Here is a 21318-nt window from a genome sequence, read left to right on the forward strand (position 1 = left end):
ATTTTTTTTTTTTACTGATCTAAAGATACGGTTTTTTTAAAGGTAACAGCAACATCAAAAAGGACATCTCAAAAGAAGTAGATATAAATGGAGACATGAGAAGAAGGAAGGGAGAACTGAAAATGTCCAAGAGTAGGGAAAAGAGCAATAGAAAAGAGCTGGTGTTTAAGATTCTCATCTTGGAATTTCCTTTGGTCCTGGGGCTTCTTTCTTTCCTGGTTATCTCTGTCATGAACCTCCAGTTTCCCGTCTAATTTAGTCTTGAATATCTGTCTCTCTTGGGCCTTCTGTCTTATATAGATAGGTTTGAGTCCTGGGTCTTTATGTGTGCTAGGGCACTTCCATCTTTTGGGTCACAGGTCTTCAAGATAAGGTTTTTTAATCCCCTTCTGGGTCTTTGGCCTTCTGTCTCACTGAGACTTGAGTCTTCTATCCAACTCCAGTCTAGACCCTTGGATCTTCTGTTGGTTTGGGATCATCTCACAGGGGGGCCTGGCATAAGGAACAGCTCTGCAATGCTTATTTTGATAGCTGACACTCTGTACCTACTGGAAGGGGTTAGGAGGCGCCTTTACAAACACACAAAAGAGCACACACACACGCACAAAAAAATATGCAAGGAGAGAGAATTGCATGAAATCAAAGAGGGGAAGACATAGTCTCAAGAAATACTCAAAAGTGAATAGAAAGGCAAAAGGAGAGAAGAACCAAGAGAACAGAGATGAATGCTGAAACTGAAAACCACAAAGAACAAAGAGACACTGGGGCACACAAAGCATGGGGAAAAAAGAGAAAATGGCCAGAGAAAGGCACAAAGAATATGTAGAAAAGAGAAATATGCAAGATAAAGGGTAGAAACAGCAGAAGGGTAGCCAGTATCAGAAAAGGTGAAATGTCAAACCAACAAGGGGAACGGGTGACAGTTCAAAGAGAAAAAGAAGAGAGGCAGGCATAGCAAGAAATGAGCACAAGGCACATATAACTCAAGAGGCTCAAAGAGAACAGTGAAAGAAGAGCTAGATCTAGCGGAGCAAGGAGAATCAGATTGCTAGTAATTTAATAAAGGCGGGATCTCCTATAATAGTTAATTTGAATCCCCAAGAAAAAGAGGAAACGCTCTTCCAAGGAGGAGCTGCTCAGCAATGGACTTGAAGAGGTTGCTGGTAGTGTTGCAGGGAGAAGTCAGTTCTGACTCCATGTTGGAACTGTTTCTTTCACTTGCCTTCCATTGTTTTTGTTATTATAATCATACATAAAGCCCTACTTCAGAGAATTCTGCCCTTACCTCACTGTTAAGGGAAAGTGCCTCTGTTCATAACCCTGTCCACCTGTGAATTGCAAGAAGAAAGAAATTTAACACATCCCCTTGCCTGAGGCTTGCCATTCTAGGAGATATTTGCAAGATTAATGGCCTTTTTTTTACTTTGTTTCCTCACCTACCACCGCCCCCCATCTCTGATCCATAAGAACCTGGTATCCAGACCCAGAACATGATGTTATTTTGAGATGTTGCCATCTTCTGGATCAACCAGCTTTCCAAATAAAATTCCTTGCCTCAACATTTTGTCTCAGAGTCCTTGGCCTGTCATGAGGGAGAGTGAACTTGGACTCCGTAACAGTAGCAAGAGCAGCAGCTCCAAGAAAATGTTCCAAAAGCTATCCCAAGGAGATTAGAATGGACATTTCCCTGATGGGGCATAACTCATGGAGATATTCCCCAACCCATCCCCTATATCTCAAGAAAAACAAATTCACAAGGGGAGGAAAAAAAAGTTCATTGCCGTTTTAAGTTCTAGCATCCCTATAGGATAACATAGAACTAGGAACCAGGGCTCCTGGGTCTGATCTTGCCTGCAAGCTCTCTCTATCCCCAGTGCCTGGCACTTAGTAGACCCTCTTCACATCAGTGTAATAGAGTTATGTGACCAGACAAAGGAGGTGAACTGCACATCAGAACCAAGTTTCAGATCGAGGGCATTCAAAAAACATGGTCTGGGGTTCAAACTCCATCAGGGCTCACCAAGCTTCACCTCCTCTCATGTGTACACCCCATCTGGAGAAGGAGAGAGAAGTGAAGCAGGAATAGTTAATTCCCTACTGAAGTTCTACTAAAGAGACAGTCCAGGAAGAAAGATGGGAACATTAAGACTAGGGTTACTTTGAGAAAGAAAGATTTATTTATGAAATCCAGGAAAATTTCAGGGCTTGAGTTGTTGGGGTAACAGTTTATGGGGTTGTATAAAGGGAGACTGCTTAGGAAGACCCATGGCTGGAGAAGTTTCTACTTCTGTGTTTTAACATCATTGATCATTCTCACAGCTCAGCCATCCTGGGATCAGCTTCCAGGAACCCCAGAGGAACCCAAAGGCGTGACTTCCATTACCAGAACTGTTTCCTGACTTGAACTTAGCAAAATGATCTCTCGGTCTCTGGACCTTTCTCTCAGCAGTCTCTTCATCCTTCCCACCCCACACTGCATATACAATAAGGAATGTAATATTCCTTTTATATTCTGTGGTAACTGGAAGGGCAGGAAGGAAAAGAAGTTCTGTTCCCCTTAATAGAAATGACTTTGACCTTCTGATGCTCTTCTTTTTCCCATCAATTCCTCCTCTCTTCATTCTCCCAAGCTTAAAGCAGTCCTGTGCCCATCCGCGTAAACCCTGAAACTGACCTCATCTTCTCTAGGACCTAATCTACATAGCTGCCCTTTTCCTGGCCAAACCCTGGAGACAGGCTCTGCACCCCTTCGTGGCCCCTTGTCTTCCACGACAGCCCCTCCCCACCCTTCTCTCAACCCAGTCAGTCTCTTTACTGCCAAACCGCTGCTGCCTGACCCAGCGTAACCCAGCAGGGGGCGGGCTGAGAGAAGGAATTGGGAGGGATCAATGTGGGGGCCACCTAACCGCAGTTCCAGATATTTGAGTAACTGACCGCCTCCTTCTCACCTAGCAGTCTGACTGGTGGAGGGGTGGGAAGGGGCGGAGACCCAGGGAAAGTGACCCAGAGATACATTTGTATCAGTCTGAGGACAGAACTGGAGGGAAGAAGCCAAAGCTGAGTATCCTTTTATCCCTTTTCCAGGAATCAGACTTTTCAACCCTCCGCACCTCGGGCAAAGAACAGTGACTTCATGAGACCAGGTACCTCAAATCTAGACACCTAGTTTAACATATGATAGAATATTTTAGACTGTACATACTGAAGTAAATCTAGGCCTCTCAATCTCTTCTTTAAAAAGATAGTGAACTGAGAAGTCCCAAAGTAGAGAGAAAGATTAGAGCTGTTCAGTCAGTAAGAAACAGATGTTAGAGAAAGGAGTGTCGATATCCATTTTTACAGAGGGCTGTTTTTCCAACTGTGAGAATGCTGTTTTTCAAACTGGGTCTTGACTCATTAGTGGATGTAACCAATATGTTTTGATGGAATATAGAATAGAATAGAAATAATAAGGGTAAATATTATTTCAGGTATGTACACACAGGATGTAAAATGTATTTCTTACTTTGGATCATAATCAAAGTTTGAAAGCAGCTAATTTACAGGGCCATTTGTGATCAAAAAAGAATGAAAAGATTCCTTTCCCATGCCCCCTTTAGAAGGAACAATGACACCCAACACCATCCTGCCTCCCGCTTTATTCTCCATAGACCTGGCTTCCACCCACACCTCCTCTGATCTCATCCATGCTCATTCCAGGGTCCAGGTTTTCAGATCTGGGGGTCCATAATGTCAGGTGAAGCTCCACCCACACCACCCCCAGTGGCCAACCGACCACCCACCACAGCCTGATGGAGCCTCTGCCAACCAGGATGCTCTGTTCCCTGAAAGAGGAAATTCAAGGATGAAATGCACACACTTCTATACCTTCAGTCTCCTCCCACCATGCCAAGAGGCTAATGATCCTCACCTATCCGGACTGGAGAAGATAGCCAGCTGCCTGGGGGTCAGGAGGAAGAGAGAGGATGACTACACTTTGAATAAGGGTGGGGAGGGAAGGAGATTCCGGAATCTGCAGAATGCCACTCTAGGAAACAACTGTGCGTCGCTGGCCCACCATCACTCATCTTTCACTGGCTTCTCTCCACCCCAGACCCTAGGAAAGTCACTCAACTCCTCTTTCCCATCTCTTACCCCGTAAGTTAGGCCCCTTCAGTCTATCTGCTTGCTGACTCCTGACTCCACCCAGCAATTCCCCATATCATGTCTTCTCAAGTGACCTCACCTCAAACAGTCTATGCCCCCACAAGATATGTCCCACTCTATCTCCCCAGTGTCAGCTATCACCTGGGGCAAAAGGAGACTCCAATTCCTATCCTTAAGCCCCCTTTCTCCCAGGCTCCTTCCCTCATCAACCTGAGCCCATAACTCACAACAGAGAGATCCCATATTCTTTAGGGCACGGGTTGCTTCACTCCTGTATGCTGAGGATTCGCAGGAGGATATTATACACGTCCTGTTCCATGTAGCCCTGTAGGTAGCAGGAAAGAAACAAAAGGAGATGAACAGAAATGAAAGGGAGAGTTTCTGCAGTAGAATGCAGCTTACTATGTACCCTCACTTAGTAGTACTTCTCCATAGCTGTTTCCTAATCTTTACAAGGAAGATAATAACATCGACTTTTCAGGACTGCTGTGAGGGTTACAATTGTGAATATGGTGGAGCAAAGCACCGGGTACAAAACTAAGGGTTCGATTCTTTGTAGTTATTATTGTTCCTAATAAAGGAGCAAGCCACCCACCTCTTCTTCCTTGGTGAGGGATAAGCTGGCTCGGGAGGAAACTGAAAGGGCATGTTCTGTGTACCAAGTTGCTTCAGTCGTATCTGACTCTTGTGACCCCATGGACTGTAGCCCACCAGGCTCCTCTGTCCATGGGATTCTCCAGGAAAGAATACTGGAGCGGCTTGCCATATCCTCCTCCAGGGGATCTTCCCAACCCAGGGGTCAAGCCCTCATCTCTTACATCTCCTGCATTGGCAGGCAGGTTCTTTACCACTAGCGCCACCTGGGAAACTCCCCAAGAAAGGGCATAGGGACAGGAAAAAGCCTTTCACTCAGGGAATTGGAAAGGAGGGGCAAACACCTCTTCCCTTCACATTCATACTCTTGATCTGCCTCATGAGGTCCAGAAACCTGATACTGGAACATTTAAAGTCCAGCTTTCTGAGAGATGATGTCTTTGCAGTTAAGAGAAGAGGCGCAAATGCAACGCCCCCTGGCTAGCTCTCTGCCTCTACCTCCCCCCAGGCTCACCTGAGCAGCATTCAGCAGATGCTTCCTATAGGTAGAGATGATCTCTTCATGGTTCTTCTGGGAATCCTAGGAGTGAGCATCAGTGCGAGGTCATGTGACTCACCCTCCTCCCCCAAGCATGAGGAACAACAAAGGGAAGTGGTCGGCTGCAGCAGGTGGGCTCCCTTGGCCCCTGAGCGCCTCAGCCTAGACCACTGCCTGGCCAGGCCTCTGGATCCCCAGAATCTCTCCCACAAATACATCACTGCCACTCTGCACGCTCCTCTCTAGCAGTGCCCATCTCCCGAGGACCAAACATACCTGCAGCTGTAGAGCAAGGCGAGCATTATCTCCCCGAACAGCTAGAACCTCCTCCGAAAGCTGCTCCAGCTTCTTCAACAATTCCTTGATCTGAGGCCAAAAGGAAATGAAGGGAATCAATGAGGCCCCAGTCATTTCCCACCCCAGGACCACTCAAAGTCAAGGTCAGTTGCCATTTATTGGGTATTTAATATCTGCCATGTGCTTTTACACACATTGTCTCATTTAATCCTCAAAACAACTCATCTGTTCTAAGAAAAACAATACTTCTCTGAGGGAAGTATTATCATTCACATTTTGTAGATAAGGAGCCAGAGTTAAGTAATTTGTCAAAATCACACAGCTGATAAGTGATGAAATCAAGATTTTATTTTGAATCAAGATTTCTCTGAATTCATTGTCCACACTCTTAGCTCCTTACTGAATCCTGACCGACTTCTGGCTGCTGATCACTGAAGGAAATGGAGATGAGTTTTTGTGGTTCGTGAGGTTGAGACACAAATGCAGTTAATGATAACCAGCTGTAATAGGAATGGTGGCAGGAATGCAGGAGTAGCTAACTTTTACTGGGTATTAGCCATTTGCCAAAATTATTTGTAATATCTTATTTAATGTAATCTTCATAACAACTGCTATTATCTTCATTTTATATATGAGAAAACTGAGGCTTAGATAACTCACCCGAGGTCAATCAGTTCACGTTTTTTGTTTGTTTGGCCGCTCATGGCATACAGGATCCTAGTTCCTAGACTAGGGTTTGAACCTGTGCCCCTTGCAGTGGAAGCTCCAGTTCTTAACCACTGGCCTGCCAGGGAAGCCCCTCAATCAGTTAGTTTTGAAATTGAAATTCAAATGAAGGCAATCTCAATTAAGAGCCCACTACACTATTTTCTTTTGCTCATTTGTGTAATCATCTTCAACACCAACATAAAATTCCTTCTTTAATTAGCCCCACCCCACACTGATTCCTATTCTATCTAACATTCCTTCTACATTTATGTACATTATATTCTGTCAAGTGTAACTCCCTATAGTTTTTAATCTTTCTAAATTTGATCATGTACACAAATTTTAATAAGTCTGAACTCACTCATTGCACAAGTAGTTCCAGAATTACTAAATTCATTTGTAAATTGATTTTTTTAGAATTCATAAAAACATGTCTTTTAGAAATATATAGACATATTCACTTTTGGAGCAATCATTAGGAAACTCGAGTATCTAACACAATGGTTTTCAAATTTTTTCCTCTGCATGGCACCCTCTTTGCCAATGAAACTCTTTTGTAAAACCTACTCTGATTGAAGTGAGCTTCAACCCCAAACCCCCTCAGACCCAGGAGAACATTGTGTGGTCCTTGCAATTGACTGGTTCAGCTTGGGCTATTAATCTGATTGGCCAAAGATAGTTTCAGGTTGTGCGTGCCTGCCAAGTCGTCAGTCATGTCCGACTCTGCGACCCGTGGACTGGAGCTCGCCAGGCTCCTCTGTCCGTGGAATTCTCCAGGCAAGACTACTGGAGTGGGTTGCCATGCCTACCTCAAGGTGACCTTCCTGACCCAGGGATCGAACCATGGGGCCTCCTGAGGCTCCTGAACTGCAGGCGGATTCGTTACCGCTGAGCCACCGGGGAAGTTCCAGTTTCAGGGCTGCAGACCCTAAGCACGCAGAAACCGTCCCTGATACTCCCTTCGGTTGGCTGTCTGGCCTGCTCACCTTGGCCTCCTTGTCCCGGCAAGCCCCGATGAGATGCTCCACCTTCTCCTTGAGCAGCTCCGCCGTCTTCTCGAACTGTTCCGAGCGTCCGCGCATCTCGCTGGCCTGGCGCTCGTGCTCCGCTGCGCGCGTGGCCAGGTCCCCGCTCCGGCGCAGCTCCTCGGCCGCCGCCTCCCGCAGCCTACCCATCTCCCGGCAGGCAGTGTTGTACTTTTCCAGCAGAGCCTTCAGCTCCTGGCCCCAAGCCTGGGCCTGGGCCACCAGGGAGCCCCGAGTTTTCTCGTGCTGCCGCAGGCTGGCCGCCTCCCGGGCCCTCAGCTCCTCCACTTCCTCAGTGGCTTGGTAGAGCAGCTGCTTCAGCTTCCCGATCTCCTGGCTCTTCCCGCTCATTGTGGCCTGAACTGCCCGCAGCTCTTCCTCCAGCTTCCCCAGGTCTTGCTCCAGAGCCACCACCTGAGGGGAGGCCGAGCCCTTCGTGGAGACGCCTGGCTCCCCACGGCGGGAAGGGGAGCCCCGTAGCTGCTGGTTTTCCTCTTCCAGCCGAGCCAGCCCCTGCTGGGCCTCGCGGTGCCTGGCCACCAAGGCACTGATGCAGGCCTGCAGGTCTTCGAGGGGCTCGGCTGCGCCCCGTGCACTCCCCTGGCCTACCAGGTCTGGGGGCAGGCAGTCCCACAGCCCCTGGAGGCCTCTGTTCTGGGAGGCCAGGCGCTTCCGCAGCTTCTCGGTGGCCTCCTTCTCCAGGGCCAGTTCATCTGTCAGCAGCTCCACACTCCTCCGCAACTGCTGTAGCTGGACTTGCGCCTCCGGCCTGGGCACAAACTCCCGCTGTAGCCGCTGGCTCAGGGACTGCAGCTCCCCCTGCAACCGCTGCCGCTCCCGGCCCAGCTGCCCCAGCTCCTCCAGCAAGTTACTGTTGCTCAGTCTCAGGGCGGACACCTCCTTCTCCAGCTGTCCCCTGGCCTGGCCTCCTCCTGCCATCTGATCCCCTCCAGGAGCCCCTAGAGGTTCTCCCCGGGCTCCGGGGACCCTTTTCTCCTTTTCTTCATCCTCTTGGGTGATGGTCCCTGGCAGTGCCTTGGGTGCTTCCTCTCTGGGCTCCTGGGCAGGGGCCTGGGGTTTCATCTGCAATCCTGCTTTTGCTCGATCCAGTCTCACCAGCACCTGCTCCAACCTGGCCTCCATCTTCTCCCAGGCAGCTGCTGCAGCCTCAGCCCGGGGTGTCCCCAGAGCTCCCTCCAAGACGGGTCTTGATAAAGCCCCCCGGGCTGCATCCTTTTCTCGCCACACCGCAGCCAGCTCCTCCCTCAGCTGTAGCAGGAGCTGATTCATGGCTGCTGTGCCCACTGGCTCAGCCACTGTGCTTGTGGGTTCAGACCCTGGAGCCTGGGGCCTCTCCTTCTGGCCAGCAAACAGCTGGTCAGTATGATCAAGGCAAAGGGCCTGCCCATCACTGTTGGTCAGTTGCTGTCCTGTAGTTTCCCCTACAGTCTCAGACTTTGGGCTCTGGGGTGGCTCCTGTTCTGGTTGGGACCTTCCCTGGGCTTCATACTGGATCTCCCCTGAGACTGAATCCTCAGCCTTCTTGGAAGCTAATACTGGGTTGGCTGCCGCTGCAGCTGTGGCCTGCTGATGCTTCTTCAGCTCTTGTATGTGCTTAGCCAGAAGGTTGAGAGCACAACCCTGTTCCATGCCGTCTCCTCCAGGCCGGAGACTAGAGCCCTGGTCCCCTGGAGCTCTGGGCTCTTGGGACAGGAGGAGCCCCAGCTCCCGCACGTGTTCTTGAATCTGATTCTCCAGGCCCAGGTAAGCTGTAGCTTGAGCCTTGCACTCTTCCATCTTTTGCAGCAGTTCCTGCTCCAACTGAGAAACTTTTCTCTTCTCCTCTTCATACTTCCACTTCCACTCCTCTGAACATGGATCCTCATCCTCTTCTTCCTCTTGCTCCTCCTCAGGCTCTGCCCTCCATGGGCTCTTAGGTGAAGCACCCACCTGAGACTCAGAGGGAGAGGCCTATGTAGAAAAAGGAACAGTGACGTCAACCCAGGCAGCTAGCCTTTCTTCTCTTAGGCTGTCTTGATGCCCCAATGATCCCTGCCTGGGAGACATCCCAGCGGGAAAGACTGGGATGGGTCAGAAGCAAAAGGAGGAGGTACTTAGGGTCTTACCTGGGATGCAGGATTCATGTGTTGAACTGGCCCCTGACCTACATGAAAAGACATGGGGGAAATGAGAGAGGAGACAGGGCCCACACTCTGGCTTCAGACTTTCTCTGAAAGGAGTGGCCCCTCTGTGTTCATCCTTAACCACACGTGTGTTTCTGGTGACAGAAGCCACCTCTATTTGATGAATCCCTAAGTAGCCAGCAATGTTGGTTCCCTGTCCCAGAGATATGTTGGCTCATTTATTTCTTTCACTCACTTATGTATTGGACACTGTGCCAATAAGCACTGTTATAGATAGAAACCAGGAGCCAATGGTGAGCAAAACAGAGGAGGTTATCTGAGGGGGTTACAGTATAGTAGGGGCAAGAGACAGATTGACCATCGAATCACACAAATAGATGAACAATTACAACTATAAATGCTAGCAACAGTGCTAGCCAGAGTTGCCTTCAGGGAGAGACAAGGTTGCATTAAAGAATTTTGTGACCTTGCTTTTGGGAAGTGGGAGTCATCTCATAGCAAAAGCAATAAGTAAATTCTCCACTAAAGTGACAGTTATTTATCACATGGATTGTTTCCATGGAAACAAATGGGATTCTAAGAAGCTTCTTGGATGCTAAGGCTGTCAAGGAGCATCTTGGAGTCACAAAAGCGGATTGGCTTTACCCCCTCTGCCCTGCCGGTTCAGGGCCTGCCGCAGCAGCCTCCACAGTGTCCTGTCTTGTGTGCGTAGGGCATAATGCAAAGCATCATGCCCCGTGCCGTCCACTGCCCCCGCATCTGCTCCATGGCTCAGGAGCAGTTCAGCCACCTCAGCACTGCCTTTTTCACAGGCCAGGATCAGAGCCGATCTGTGGGGTGAGACAAATCTGAGCATAGGCTTTTCTCATGACATCCTGGAGTCCTGGTTTAAAAAACAAACAAACAAACAAAAAAAAATCCACTTGCAAGGTCAGCTCTCACTTACTGTGGTCAGGAGAACCACAGATCGTCACCAGTCAGTGACAAAGCATCAGGCCAGACCAGACCTGTTCAGATGTCACTCCAGGAGCTGTGACATCAGAAAGTGGGGAGCCCATCTGAGGGGCTCCATTTTCATCTGCTTTATATGTTGAGGTTCTATATAAGTTCTTTACTGGGTAAACAGATTCTATGTCTTAGAACATAGTTTGAAAGCCAGTCAATTAAAATAGTGGTTCCAGGAATATTAATTCTAATTCCAGAGTCATCTACACTAGAAGGATGGGGCTGGCAGCAGCAGAATAAGAAAGCATAAGGAAAACATTCTTAACTTACCAAGAGGAAAACAGTGAAGCCTAAGCAGGGCTCTTCTGAACCACCACTGGGAAGGAAGGAGGTTCCCAAGAAAACAGAGACCAATCTCTCCATCTCACACACACACACACACACACACTTTGCCCAGTGGCTCCTTTTTAGATTGTCAGGGTTGGGTTACGGGATGGGATGATAGAGGGCTCACTTGTCATTCTTGTCGGTGACATTGACCCGGGCACCTCTCTGCAGTAGCTGTGAGCAGATAGCTGCATGACCGCCCAGTGAGGCAATCATCAGGGGTGTACGTCCATCCTGCACAGATTGTGGGAACGGGGTTCGTGAGGAGACAGGGGAACCAGGGCTTCGGCACGTCCTACCAACTCCCCTGTTGCCACACCTCTCCAGGAAAAAGCACCAATCCTGGAGCTAAATACTCCTTCTCACAGGGTTGGAAACTCTCCAGAAGATAAGCCTTAACCTCTCTGTGTGGCAAAGGAGGAGGGGCAGAGGGAGAAGAAAGAAGAGGTGGTGCCCCACAACCCCGGGTCATGGAACTTGGCTAATTAACCTCAAAGAAAGCAGCAGCCCCCCCATATAGGGCCCTGCCAACACTTACATTATCCAGGACATCCAGGAAGGCTTCATGATCACACAAAAGGAGCACACTTGAAGCACAGCCAGAGGAGGCTACGGAGGGTTACAGAATGATTGGGTTAAGCAGAAGCCTGAAGGACACCTCTCAGACCATGATGCAGGATTCTCTCCAACCCTTTCAGCAGTCAACTCTGGCCTGCCCTTCCCCCCAAAACATTATCCTCCCCTCCCTCCCCTCCTTCTGGTCCCAGCAGCCCCGTTTCCCACTAGTACCCTGGCACACACCTGCCCAGTGCAATGGACTACGATTTTCTGCATCTACAGCATCTTCATTGGCACCATGCTGCAAACAGTCACAAAGGGAATCAGCATGGAGCATGGTGTTAACACTGTCATCTCCCACCCTGTTGTATCTGTTGTATAACCAGCTTTCATCATACTATAGGGAGGGGCAGAGGGATCATGGCTATGGCCAACTACCCCGTGGACTGTAGCCTACCAGGCTTCTCTGTCCATCGGATTCTCCAGGCAAGAATACTGGAGTGGGTTACCATTTCCTTCTCCAGGGGATCTTCCCAACTCAGGGACTGAACCCGGGTCTCCCGCATTGGAGGCAGACGCTTTAACCTCTGAGCCACCAGGGAAGCCCAACTACTAGGCAAGTTTATTCCTTGCAGACTATAGGCAGCCTTGAATTTCAGCCCTGGTTGATAAACCTAGGGCCTAAGAAAAATCAGATTATAGGTAAATAAACACATTAAGGACAATAATGCCTGAGTCCATGTCTGGTACTTTAGGATCCTAAATGAGAATCTTGGAAAGAGCTAGGAAGAACAAAGCAGAATATCCATTGGCACAATGGCCTGGTTGAACTGGGCCTTTTGAACTTTGAGAAGCTTATCTCTGAACTGTCCACATGTCATTTCACATGTATATCTCTCTTTGTACTCCTAGACTACAAACTCCTCAAGAACTGACAGCAGATTTGGGGTTTAACATGAACGCCTCTGCCATCCTTCCACCCGCCCATCATCACAGCAGTCAGTCTCCGCAGTGGCTCTGCCAATGGTGAAACTCGATACACACATATTGACTGACTGGGTGTCAGTCCCTAGCAATGCTGCTTTTTGATTGCCCTGGAGGGCAACATTAAGCTGGGTGCCTGCACATAGCAGATATTAAATAAATACTGACGAATTAATGAATGAGAGTTTACCAGCTCTCTTACTGGGGATGTGAGGGGTACATTTGACCAAATGTTGCTGGTTGAGTACAAGACAAAGTCAGGAGTCTCTGGGTCCACTTCTTCCTTTCATAGGAGTAGTATCAGGGGTCTCTCTTACCTGCAGCAGGACCTTGACACATTGTGGCTGGCAAGAAATGGTGGCCAAGTGCAGGGCGGTGCTGCCTAGAAACAGAAAGAAGCAGGGAAAGCGGGTAGGTGGCCCCATGGATGCTGATGACTCACAGGGAGGGAAGGCGAGAGACGCACAGATAATCAGAGGGAGATTAGAGAGAGAAACTCTCAGCCACATGGGGCCAGAAATTCCTGTTCCCCAAGTGCCTGGTACCCACAGTGGAGGTGGGAGTGAGAGTGAGGTAGGCCCAGCTTGCAAGGAGGGGAACCCCTGAAAGCAGGCTGGCTGGGACTTACAAGGAGAGAAGCAGGGAGGACTACAGTTTGAATGCCCAGCAGGGCCCAGCACTGCCACACCCCAGCCCCTCACTGCTGCTATAAAGGGAAAAGCAAGCAGCATGACCCAGGGCTCAGTGTAACTCACCGTCCTCATTCTTGCTGTTGATGTCAGCCCCATTGGCAAGTAGTATAGTCAGACATTCTGTCAGGCCTTTGGAGGCGGCCAGATGAAACCTGCCAGAGTCAAGGCCAGGAGGCAGAAAGATAAAGGGACCTCATAAAGATGAGGAATGGTTTTACTCAGTCAGTCATGTCCAATTCTTTGTGACCCCATGTACTGTAGCCTGTCAGCTCCTCTGTCCATGGGATACTCCAGGCACAAATACTGGAGTGGGTTGCCATTCATTTCTCCGGGGGATCTTCCCCACCTGGGAGAATCTTCTAAGCCCTGCCTGCTATGCTCCATCAACCCAAAGCCAATTCCAAAGGCAGAAAGGAAAGCTCCCTTAGCCTGACTTTCTGAAAAAGAGAAGCTTATTTAAATGGCCTACTGTTATAACATCAGAGGAGGCTAGAAGCAAAGGTAGAAAGAAGAGCTATGGGTCTTGAGCAATCTGAGTATCTCAGGGTGTCCAGGGAACACACAATTATCTGTCACTCTGAGCCCAATACCCTTAGCAGTCTGGAAATGTCACAGAAAGAGTTGGCCAGAGCAGAGGGCTGGACATTTGCAGGCTGACTTGGGCAAAGACAAGGAATACTATCCCTCTTGTACTAATCACCTCTTCCAGCCACATGATGCTCATGGCCACCACGGTACTCCTAGCGCCTCAAGCATACATGCCCTCCAACTTGTGCAATGAAGAAATACCCTACTTAGTGTATGTTTCAGTTTTCCATTTATTTCATGGCTTTATTCCTCTCTCGGTCAGTTTTGCTGATGTGGGTCATGTGGTGTAAGGACCTCAAGGACAATCTCTGCTTCTCTCACTTTGTGCAGCACTTGAGAAGTAGTGAAGATTTATTGATATACTTGCTAATTAAGACCAAAAAAAGGGCTCTGAAGTTATAGATGTTTCCTAGTCTTACATCATATTCAGGTTTGAGGTTTTTAAAGAGAACTGCATACCAAGGGGGAGAAAGCAATGGCAACCCACTCCAGTATTCTTCCCTGGGAAATCCCATGGACAGAGGAGCCTGGAGGGCTACAGTCAATGGGGTCACAAAGGGTCAGACACGACTTAGCAGCTGAACATGACACACATACCAAGGTGGGGATCAAGAGGACTGACTTACGGGGACTGGCCGTTCGAGTCTAGCTTAGTGGGTCGGGCAGATTTCCTGGAGGCCAGGGCAGCCACGCGTCCCACGTCCCCCCGTTGCACCGCCTCCAGCAGCTTCTGATCACGGCGGTTCCATCTCTCCACCTGGACCAGAGCAACACATTGTGAGAATCTAAGAGGTGGGGATAGAGCTGAGGAAGAAAAAAAGATGGTTAGGAGGCCAAGCAAGGGAAAAGGGACATCCCTGAGGTCCTTTCAGTGTTCCACAAGTCACTCACCCTAGGTCACTGAATGCTTCATAGTTGGGCCAGTTCAATACTCACCAACTCACATGCCACTGGGGACTACTGCCAGTTACTGCCTGCTCTGGACCAAAAGGGGCTTGGAGTACTGAATTAAAAATCATTGTTTGAGTCCTGAATGCTAGTATTTCAAATGTCTTTTTTTTTTTTTAATCAGCATTTTGATTATTTTTAGATGCACAACCTCCTGAGCAGTCCTAGCCTTGACTCCTTCCCTTTTGGTCGTTAGGTCTTGCTGGAGCAAACTGAACCAAACTGACCATTCCACACTTGGGTTCACTTTGCCTCTCAATCCCCTGTGCAGCTTTGTTTTTTGTTCTCAGATATTTGAGAAACCAAGGCACCTAGCTTTGGGTCACAGTTAGGAGTCTAAATACCTAGCCATACCATCTCTACCCATTGGCTTTGGGGTGCAAAACTTGGAAGAGAAGCACAAAGTTTCCATTTTCCCTTCTCATACCCAGGCCCTTTGGCTAGTCCCTCTTCCCCTTCCCTGGCAACACCAACCAAAAGGCCAAGATAGGTCTCCAGCTATGGAGGAGGCAGAAGAGACAGTTGGCCTCCTCCACCCTGCCATCCCTCCTCATTTTCCTGGCAGAGAGCAGCTGTTCCAGACAAGAGCCACACCTGGGCATGCATTGTTCTACTATGCCAGCTTGACTCTTTCAGGTGGTGGGGTAATTACAATAATTGAAGCATTACAGGGCATGAAAGAGCTGTGTATAAGCACCCAGAGCCGAAAGCCTAGAAAAGCCTTGTTTGCTCCGGAGAAGAGAAAGGAAAGGAGGAAAGGATACAGAAATCTGTGGAATGGTGACAAGAGCCCTAGGCGAATATTTGTCAGCAGGCCTAAGTTCAGGGCCTGGTTCGACCACTTCCTCAGCTATGTGACCTAGAGTAAGCCATTGAACCCCTCTAACCTGTTTCCTTATCTATAAAATGTGGAAACTAATTACTGCTTCATCATGTTGTATGAAATGAGCTAATATATATAAAATCTGTTTGTAAACTGTAAAAAGCCTTACAAGTATATGGCATCCTTATTTTAAAAAAAAACAGGAAGTGGTGGGGGATTGGTGGTGGCACATTGCATTTTACAAGGTGTGATCGAAACAAGAAAGAAGCTATAGGAGGCGGTGGGGAAAAATAGAGTCTCTGGAAGCCAGCTCAGTTTCAAATACTGTTTACATAGCCAGGGCAAATTATTAATCAAGAACAGGAAAGATTTTAAATGCTGACACCATAAAATTATCTAAGGTAAGTGGCTTCTGAGGTAACACTCCTGAGGTAATTCCTTGTAGCCCTTTTAAGTGCTATTTCAATTAGCCTCTCAATGTTCCTGGAAAGTAGTTAGGGCTGATAAATTGTATCTAGTTGACAGAAAAGAAACTGAAGTGCACTGAGGTTAGATAACTGTCCAGGGGCACACCACAGAATAGTGGTAAAATTGAGATTAGAACCCAGGCCACCGGATGCCCTATCTTAGTTCTCACCACCAGGTCATATTAATACAGAGCTATGGAAGGTTTATTTATTTTCAAATAAACAGTCTAAGACCGCCTCCAGGGTAAAGCCACCCATGTTCAGACACATCCCTGCAAGAGGAAGAGTCTCCAAACAGGTTAATTCTCAAAGGACAAAATAAGCAAAATGAGTGCTCAACAGACTGAGATGTAATAACATATTATCCAACGTCCCCTGGGGGCTATGGCACCCTCAGAAAAGGCAGAGAGCTAGAACTACACCTCCACCACAGGACACCATCATTAGCTGACCTCATATCTGAAGTTCTCTGTTTAAAATTATAATTCTAACACTTTCTATCCTTGTGAACTAAGGCATGTAACAACTTCTCTGAACCACAGTTTCCTAATAAAATAACACTATATAAAGCACCTAGCTCTGTCTGTCACATAGGAGGTACACAATAAATATTAGTCCTAATCACTGTCCTTCTCAAACTTGCTGGGCACATTTTGGATATTCCTGGGCTCAGAATTCTCCATCCAGGGGAGTGGGAGGAAGGACTCTTGCTCCTACTGGCCAATAGTCAAGCTGTATAGATGGTAATGGCATTTCTTAGCAATGTAGATAATTCTCTTTCCAGCTAGATAGTTTTAAAATCTACCCCCATTTACTTTCTATAATCTTGTTATACCAAGAGAATTTAAAATAGGTAGAAATTCTTCATGGCCAAACCTCTGCAGAGCTAGGGTGAAGAAGAACAGAGAGGGACCTCCCTGGCTGTCCAGTGGTTAAGACTCAGCATTTCCGATGCAGGGGGCATGGGTTCAATCCCTGGTTGGGGAAGCAAGATCCCATATGGCTGCATGGTGTGGCAAAACACACACACACACACACACACACACACACACACACAGAAAGATGCTTCTGAATCTGAATTGCAAGATCTAGTCTATGTTTCACCCCAGCACCTTGGGAAAGAGGCACTGAATAACCATCAAGGCCTCAAGGGAGCAATCACCAAATTAATTAGTAGACTTGAAAACAAGGATACGCTTTGTATTTCTGTAGCCAAGACTAGGGGTGCCTTTGTAGAAGTAATTGCAGCCTCTTCTTATCTCTGGCTGTGTGCCCATGAACGTCCTATGAAGATGAAACACGCCAACAGTAGAGAGAATGGCTACCGCTGTGTAGGATGGGTGAAAGGAAATGGTTTTGCTGCCCTGTAGAAACCAGGAGTTGACCCTCAATTTTTAAAATGCAATTGAGGGACTTCCCTGGTGGTCCAGTGGCTGAGACTCTGTGCTCCCAATGCAGGGGGCCCAGGTTTGATCCCTGGTCAGGGAACTAGATCCCATATGACAACGAAGAGTTCACATGCCACAACTAAGAACCTGCACACCTCAACAAAGATCAAAGACTCCATATGCTGCAACAAAGGCTCGATGCAGCCAAATAAGTAAATAAATAGTTTTTTTAAATAAAATGCAACTGATATTTCTCTAACTTGATTCAGTGCCTACGATTTAAAGCTATTTTCTGGTTTATCGCCTACAACACTAACATGGAAGACACTCCTTGGGACTAAAACAAAATGAGATCATAGGAGTTACGTTTTTGTTTGTTTCTTGAACTTCCTATATGTATTCTGGATGACTTAGATTAATTTTTAAATGAGCATTGATCCTTCAGTTCTCATCTCAGTCTGAGGGTACACTGAACCCAGGGGTTGGAGAGAGGATGGAAAGGGGCAATCTTCTGCCATGACTAGGAAGCTAGGCTTTGGGAGTGGTCAGGAAGGCTGTGACACTACTTCTCTGACAAACTGGTTCGGAGTGGTTAGCCACCCAGGGAGTGGAGGAATTTATCATGAGAAGTGTGGGGAAGTTTCATGAGGAAACAATTTACAGCTTAAACTAGTCTATTTTCAATCTTATTGGATCCCTACCCTGACTGAGGAAACAGTTTTCTTTTCAGCTAAGTAGTTCTAAATCCATCTAATTTGCTACCTATAATCTTGTTGTACTAAGAAGAGTTTAGAATGGGTAGAAATTCTTCATGGCCAAACCTCTGTATAGCTGGGATGAAGAAGGACAGAGGGATGCTTTCCAATTTCAATATTCACCCCATTGTTCACCCCAGCTTCCTGAAAAGGAGGCATGGACCAACAACTAGAGAATCAGGAAGAATGAAACAGTTTCCCCATTCCTAAGGAGAGGCAGGGTCCACAAACCTGAAAGGGAAGGGCAATGTGGAGGACTTTCAGTAACTAAAGAAGAGTCCATGTGAATAAGAAAATCATCATGAGTTAAGACACTCTGGGTTGCCTCAGTTTCTGGTACCTTTAATAGTGATTCAATAATGCCTTTTGATTGGTTGATTAATGCATGGAAACTAATGGGGAAGCAAACATAAGTGGGATGAGAACAGGCCTCAACAGAGTACCTACTCTTGCCTCATAGCTTGCTTTCAGATTTCTGTGACCTGCAGAAGAAGCTGAGCATTTTTCACGTTTGCTCAATGAGTGACAACACTAAGTCAAGTTAGGCTAAGCAATGTTACTACAGGTAGTTGGCAACATTATTTCTAAATGAGCCACCATCTCAGGGTCCACAGAAAATTTCATCCCCTGATAGGAGGTCTGTCTGTAGGAGATCTTCAGAAAAGAAGCACCTATACCCTCCCTTAGCCACTCCCTTCTGTAGACTTTCTCCCTGTGTCCTGTTCTGGGAGAACCTTTGTTCTGGGAGTCAAGGGAGGGGATTGACTTCTAGGAACTCTCAGAGTGAATCCACTTTATTCTCTTCTTCTCTTACCATCACCGTTCCCCAGCTGAGTCAAAGGAAGCAGAATACAAGCCCTAAACAACTGGGTGAGGGTTTAGAATGAAGGAAGATTCTGGGGAGAAGCAGGCAAAAGGCCTTGACTGACCCAAGAACCCGTCTGATGACCAGGCACTGCAGTGAACTGGCCAGAGTGGAATCTGCGGACAATTTACCCATTCCTTGGGGAGCAGCCAGGCAACTGTGCCTCCTCTGGCAGTGCCTCTCAGTGTGGCCAGACTGGACTGCAAGATTAACCCACAGAGAGCAGGTACAAAGAGATCGGGGAGCTGAACCACCACTGGACAGAGCCGGGCAGAGGTTGAAGGGGGAGAACAGGAGAAGGCTGCTGCTATGGGAGTCCCAACTGGAAAGAGGTTTGGAGTGTTGTCTGAGAGCCAGTGGTGGCGATGAGAGAATGGAAGTGGAAGTGGTTATGGGGTAAGATGGGGACAAGGACAGAGAACACTATGAAGAAGGGCTAGGGAAGGCACAGGGCTGCAAGTACTTGCTGGACTGAGAGCAAGGATAGGACCACAGACGAGAGCAGGGTCGTGAGGGGAGATAGAAAGGAGCTTGGGGCTGAGCCCAGGCTGGGGATAGGACAAACGCCTGATGGCAGTTCAGTACTGGGAAACAGGGTAGAAGTAGAAAACAGCGCCTTTACGAGAGAACCAGGGGCTGCAGGGAACATATCAGAAGTTGGGGCGTAGATTCTAGGAGGGAAAGAAAGGGTCAAGGGAAAGAACCTTGGGGAGGGCAGAGGTTAGGAAGGCAAGTCAGAGGTTAAGGGACAGGGTTTTGAGGAAGGCAGGGCTGGAGGGCTGCACTATGGGAGTGGAAGAGCTAGAAAGACGGATAGAGATAAAAGGCCATGATGCGTGGAGTCGGGACTCAGGACTCTGTCACCACAGGGCTTGGACCCCAGCCCCATGCCCAGCCTCCCAGACATTTTAGCACATACCGCCACCTGTGAGCTGGAGCAGGAGAAGATGCGCTTCATGGCCGGGGCCGGGGCCACGGGGGGAACGGGGACGCGCGGAGAGCCGGGCCACAGGTTCCTGAACCCACAGGACTCGGCGGCAGCTGTGTTAGAGAGCTGTCAAATGCAGAACGGGATCCGCCCCAGACCCGCCCCAAGACCTACCGCGTTCAATCAGAGACTAGAACCCGAGGGCTGGGCTTAAAACTCCGCCCCTCGCCCAGGTCTGCTCGGCCTTTGCGGAGGCCGAAGTCCTGCAGTCTCCGCCCGAGAAGTGGGCCTGGTCTCAAACCTCGCTCTCCCAAACCGAACCCGCTCCCAGCTCTGACTTGCTCAATCCCAAAAGGGACGCCACGGGCTCCAGCTAAATCTCCTCCCCTGGCTCCGCCCCTCCCCGCAGTTCCACGCTGCGGGCCCGCCCTCAAGCCCTGCCTAGGGCCCGCCCTTCCGAGCACCAACACACGGTTCTCCGCGTCTGCTTGGATCTTAGCAACTGTCGCATTTAACCGCTCGTGACGACGATTTGATTCTATCCAGAGACCTTTGCCAACATAGTTACCTTTGCTTCCTCCCTCCTTTCCCCGGCCCAAAACCCAGGCACAAAAAAGGGTTTGAAGAGAGCGTTTTGGAAAGGGCAGGAGATTGTGGTACGAGCCAAGGACTGAGCAGGATGACCCACCGCAACCTGAAGACGGGGGACCAGGCTTAATATCCTAACACATCTCTAAATTAGAAAAAGGCATAGGGAAAGGAAGGAGTTTTTTGTTGTTGTTGTTGTCTCAGCATCCCGTTCCACAAAAATACTCACAAAACTGTCTTCACTGTTTCTACTGCCCTTTAAATTCAGATTCTCAGCAGTTTGTGCTTGGTCAGTTGCAACCAGTCTACCTGTCTCTTCTCCTTCATCCAAAGAAAGCACACTCAAGTGCATAGGAAAGCCTACAGAATAAAGCTGAGTTCTCAGTGTGATTTACAAGGTTTATTAGGAGCCTCACCCTACCTTCTCAAGTCTCATCTCTCACTACTTTCACAAATAACCTAATGTTGAGGCTGTTCTAATCTACTACAGTTCCCTTTTTAACTGGTGATTAATCCTCCCTGGATTATCTCCTCTCACACTTGGTGGCCCTTCACATTTGCTGGCCCCTCAAGACACAAAAATTTTTTTTCTGTAAACTTTTAAAGTCCTGCCAACCCCACCTAAAAAAAGTATGCTTCTTGTATGTGACACACTCCTTGTGTGCGACTATTGTCTAGCAACAAGCTCTCTGTATTTGCCATTATTTGTTTACATGCTTGTTTCCCCTACTAGACTGGGCTCTTTGATGGTAGAGGCTGCATTTTATATTATTCTCATTGCCTAGCACATATTAGGTGCTTAACGTCTTATGAGTGAATAAACAAAGTAATGAATGAAGGCACAAAGGAGCAACAATGAGAAGAAAGCAACACCTTTCTGTGTGTCTGAGGCAAGCCTGTTGTTCTACAGATGCTTCTCAAACTGGCTGTGCTTCAAAGGAAGAGGTAAC

General features: G+C 48.1%; 1 protein-coding gene and 1 long non-coding RNA gene across 4 annotated transcripts in view; one reads left to right on the forward strand and one right to left on the reverse strand.

Moving 5' to 3' along the window:
* Positions 1-14640, forward strand: part of LOC138447270 (uncharacterized) — a 17326-nt gene extending 2686 nt beyond the window's left edge. The window contains exons 2-3 of the long non-coding RNA XR_011259760.1: positions 3085-3143; positions 12255-14640. This is a non-coding gene — a long non-coding RNA (uncharacterized lncRNA). The remainder of the gene's footprint in view (positions 1-3084; positions 3144-12254) is intronic.
* Positions 2155-20293, reverse strand: ANKRD35 (ankyrin repeat domain 35). 3 transcript variants are annotated; one of them, XR_011259716.1, is made up of 15 exons: positions 19772-20152; positions 14233-14363; positions 13082-13170; positions 12644-12708; positions 11586-11643; positions 11323-11393; positions 10912-11018; positions 10098-10282; positions 9435-9472; positions 7270-9279; positions 5555-5644; positions 5255-5320; positions 4374-4471; positions 3911-3940; positions 2155-3824 (listed from the first exon to the last, which is right to left on the reverse strand). XR_011259716.1 is itself a non-coding variant. In XM_069602787.1 (14 exons), exons 2-14 carry the CDS (start codon positions 19808-19810, stop codon positions 4412-4414), a joined length of 3009 nt encoding a protein of 1002 aa, XP_069458888.1. In that variant the 5' UTR covers positions 19811-19893; positions 20253-20293; the 3' UTR covers positions 2155-4411. The 3 variants fall into 3 exon arrangements, 2 of the variants coding, with proteins under 2 accessions (XP_069458888.1, XP_069458874.1); XM_069602787.1 differs by adding an exon at positions 20253-20293 and having other exon boundaries at positions 2155-4471; positions 19772-19893; XM_069602773.1 differs by lacking the exon at positions 3911-3940.
* Positions 20294-21318: the final 1025 nt, after the last annotated feature.

This window comes from Ovis canadensis, chromosome 1, assembly GCF_042477335.2.
Source record: "Ovis canadensis isolate MfBH-ARS-UI-01 breed Bighorn chromosome 1, ARS-UI_OviCan_v2, whole genome shotgun sequence".
Classification (NCBI taxonomy): Eukaryota; Metazoa; Chordata; class Mammalia; order Artiodactyla; family Bovidae; genus Ovis; species Ovis canadensis.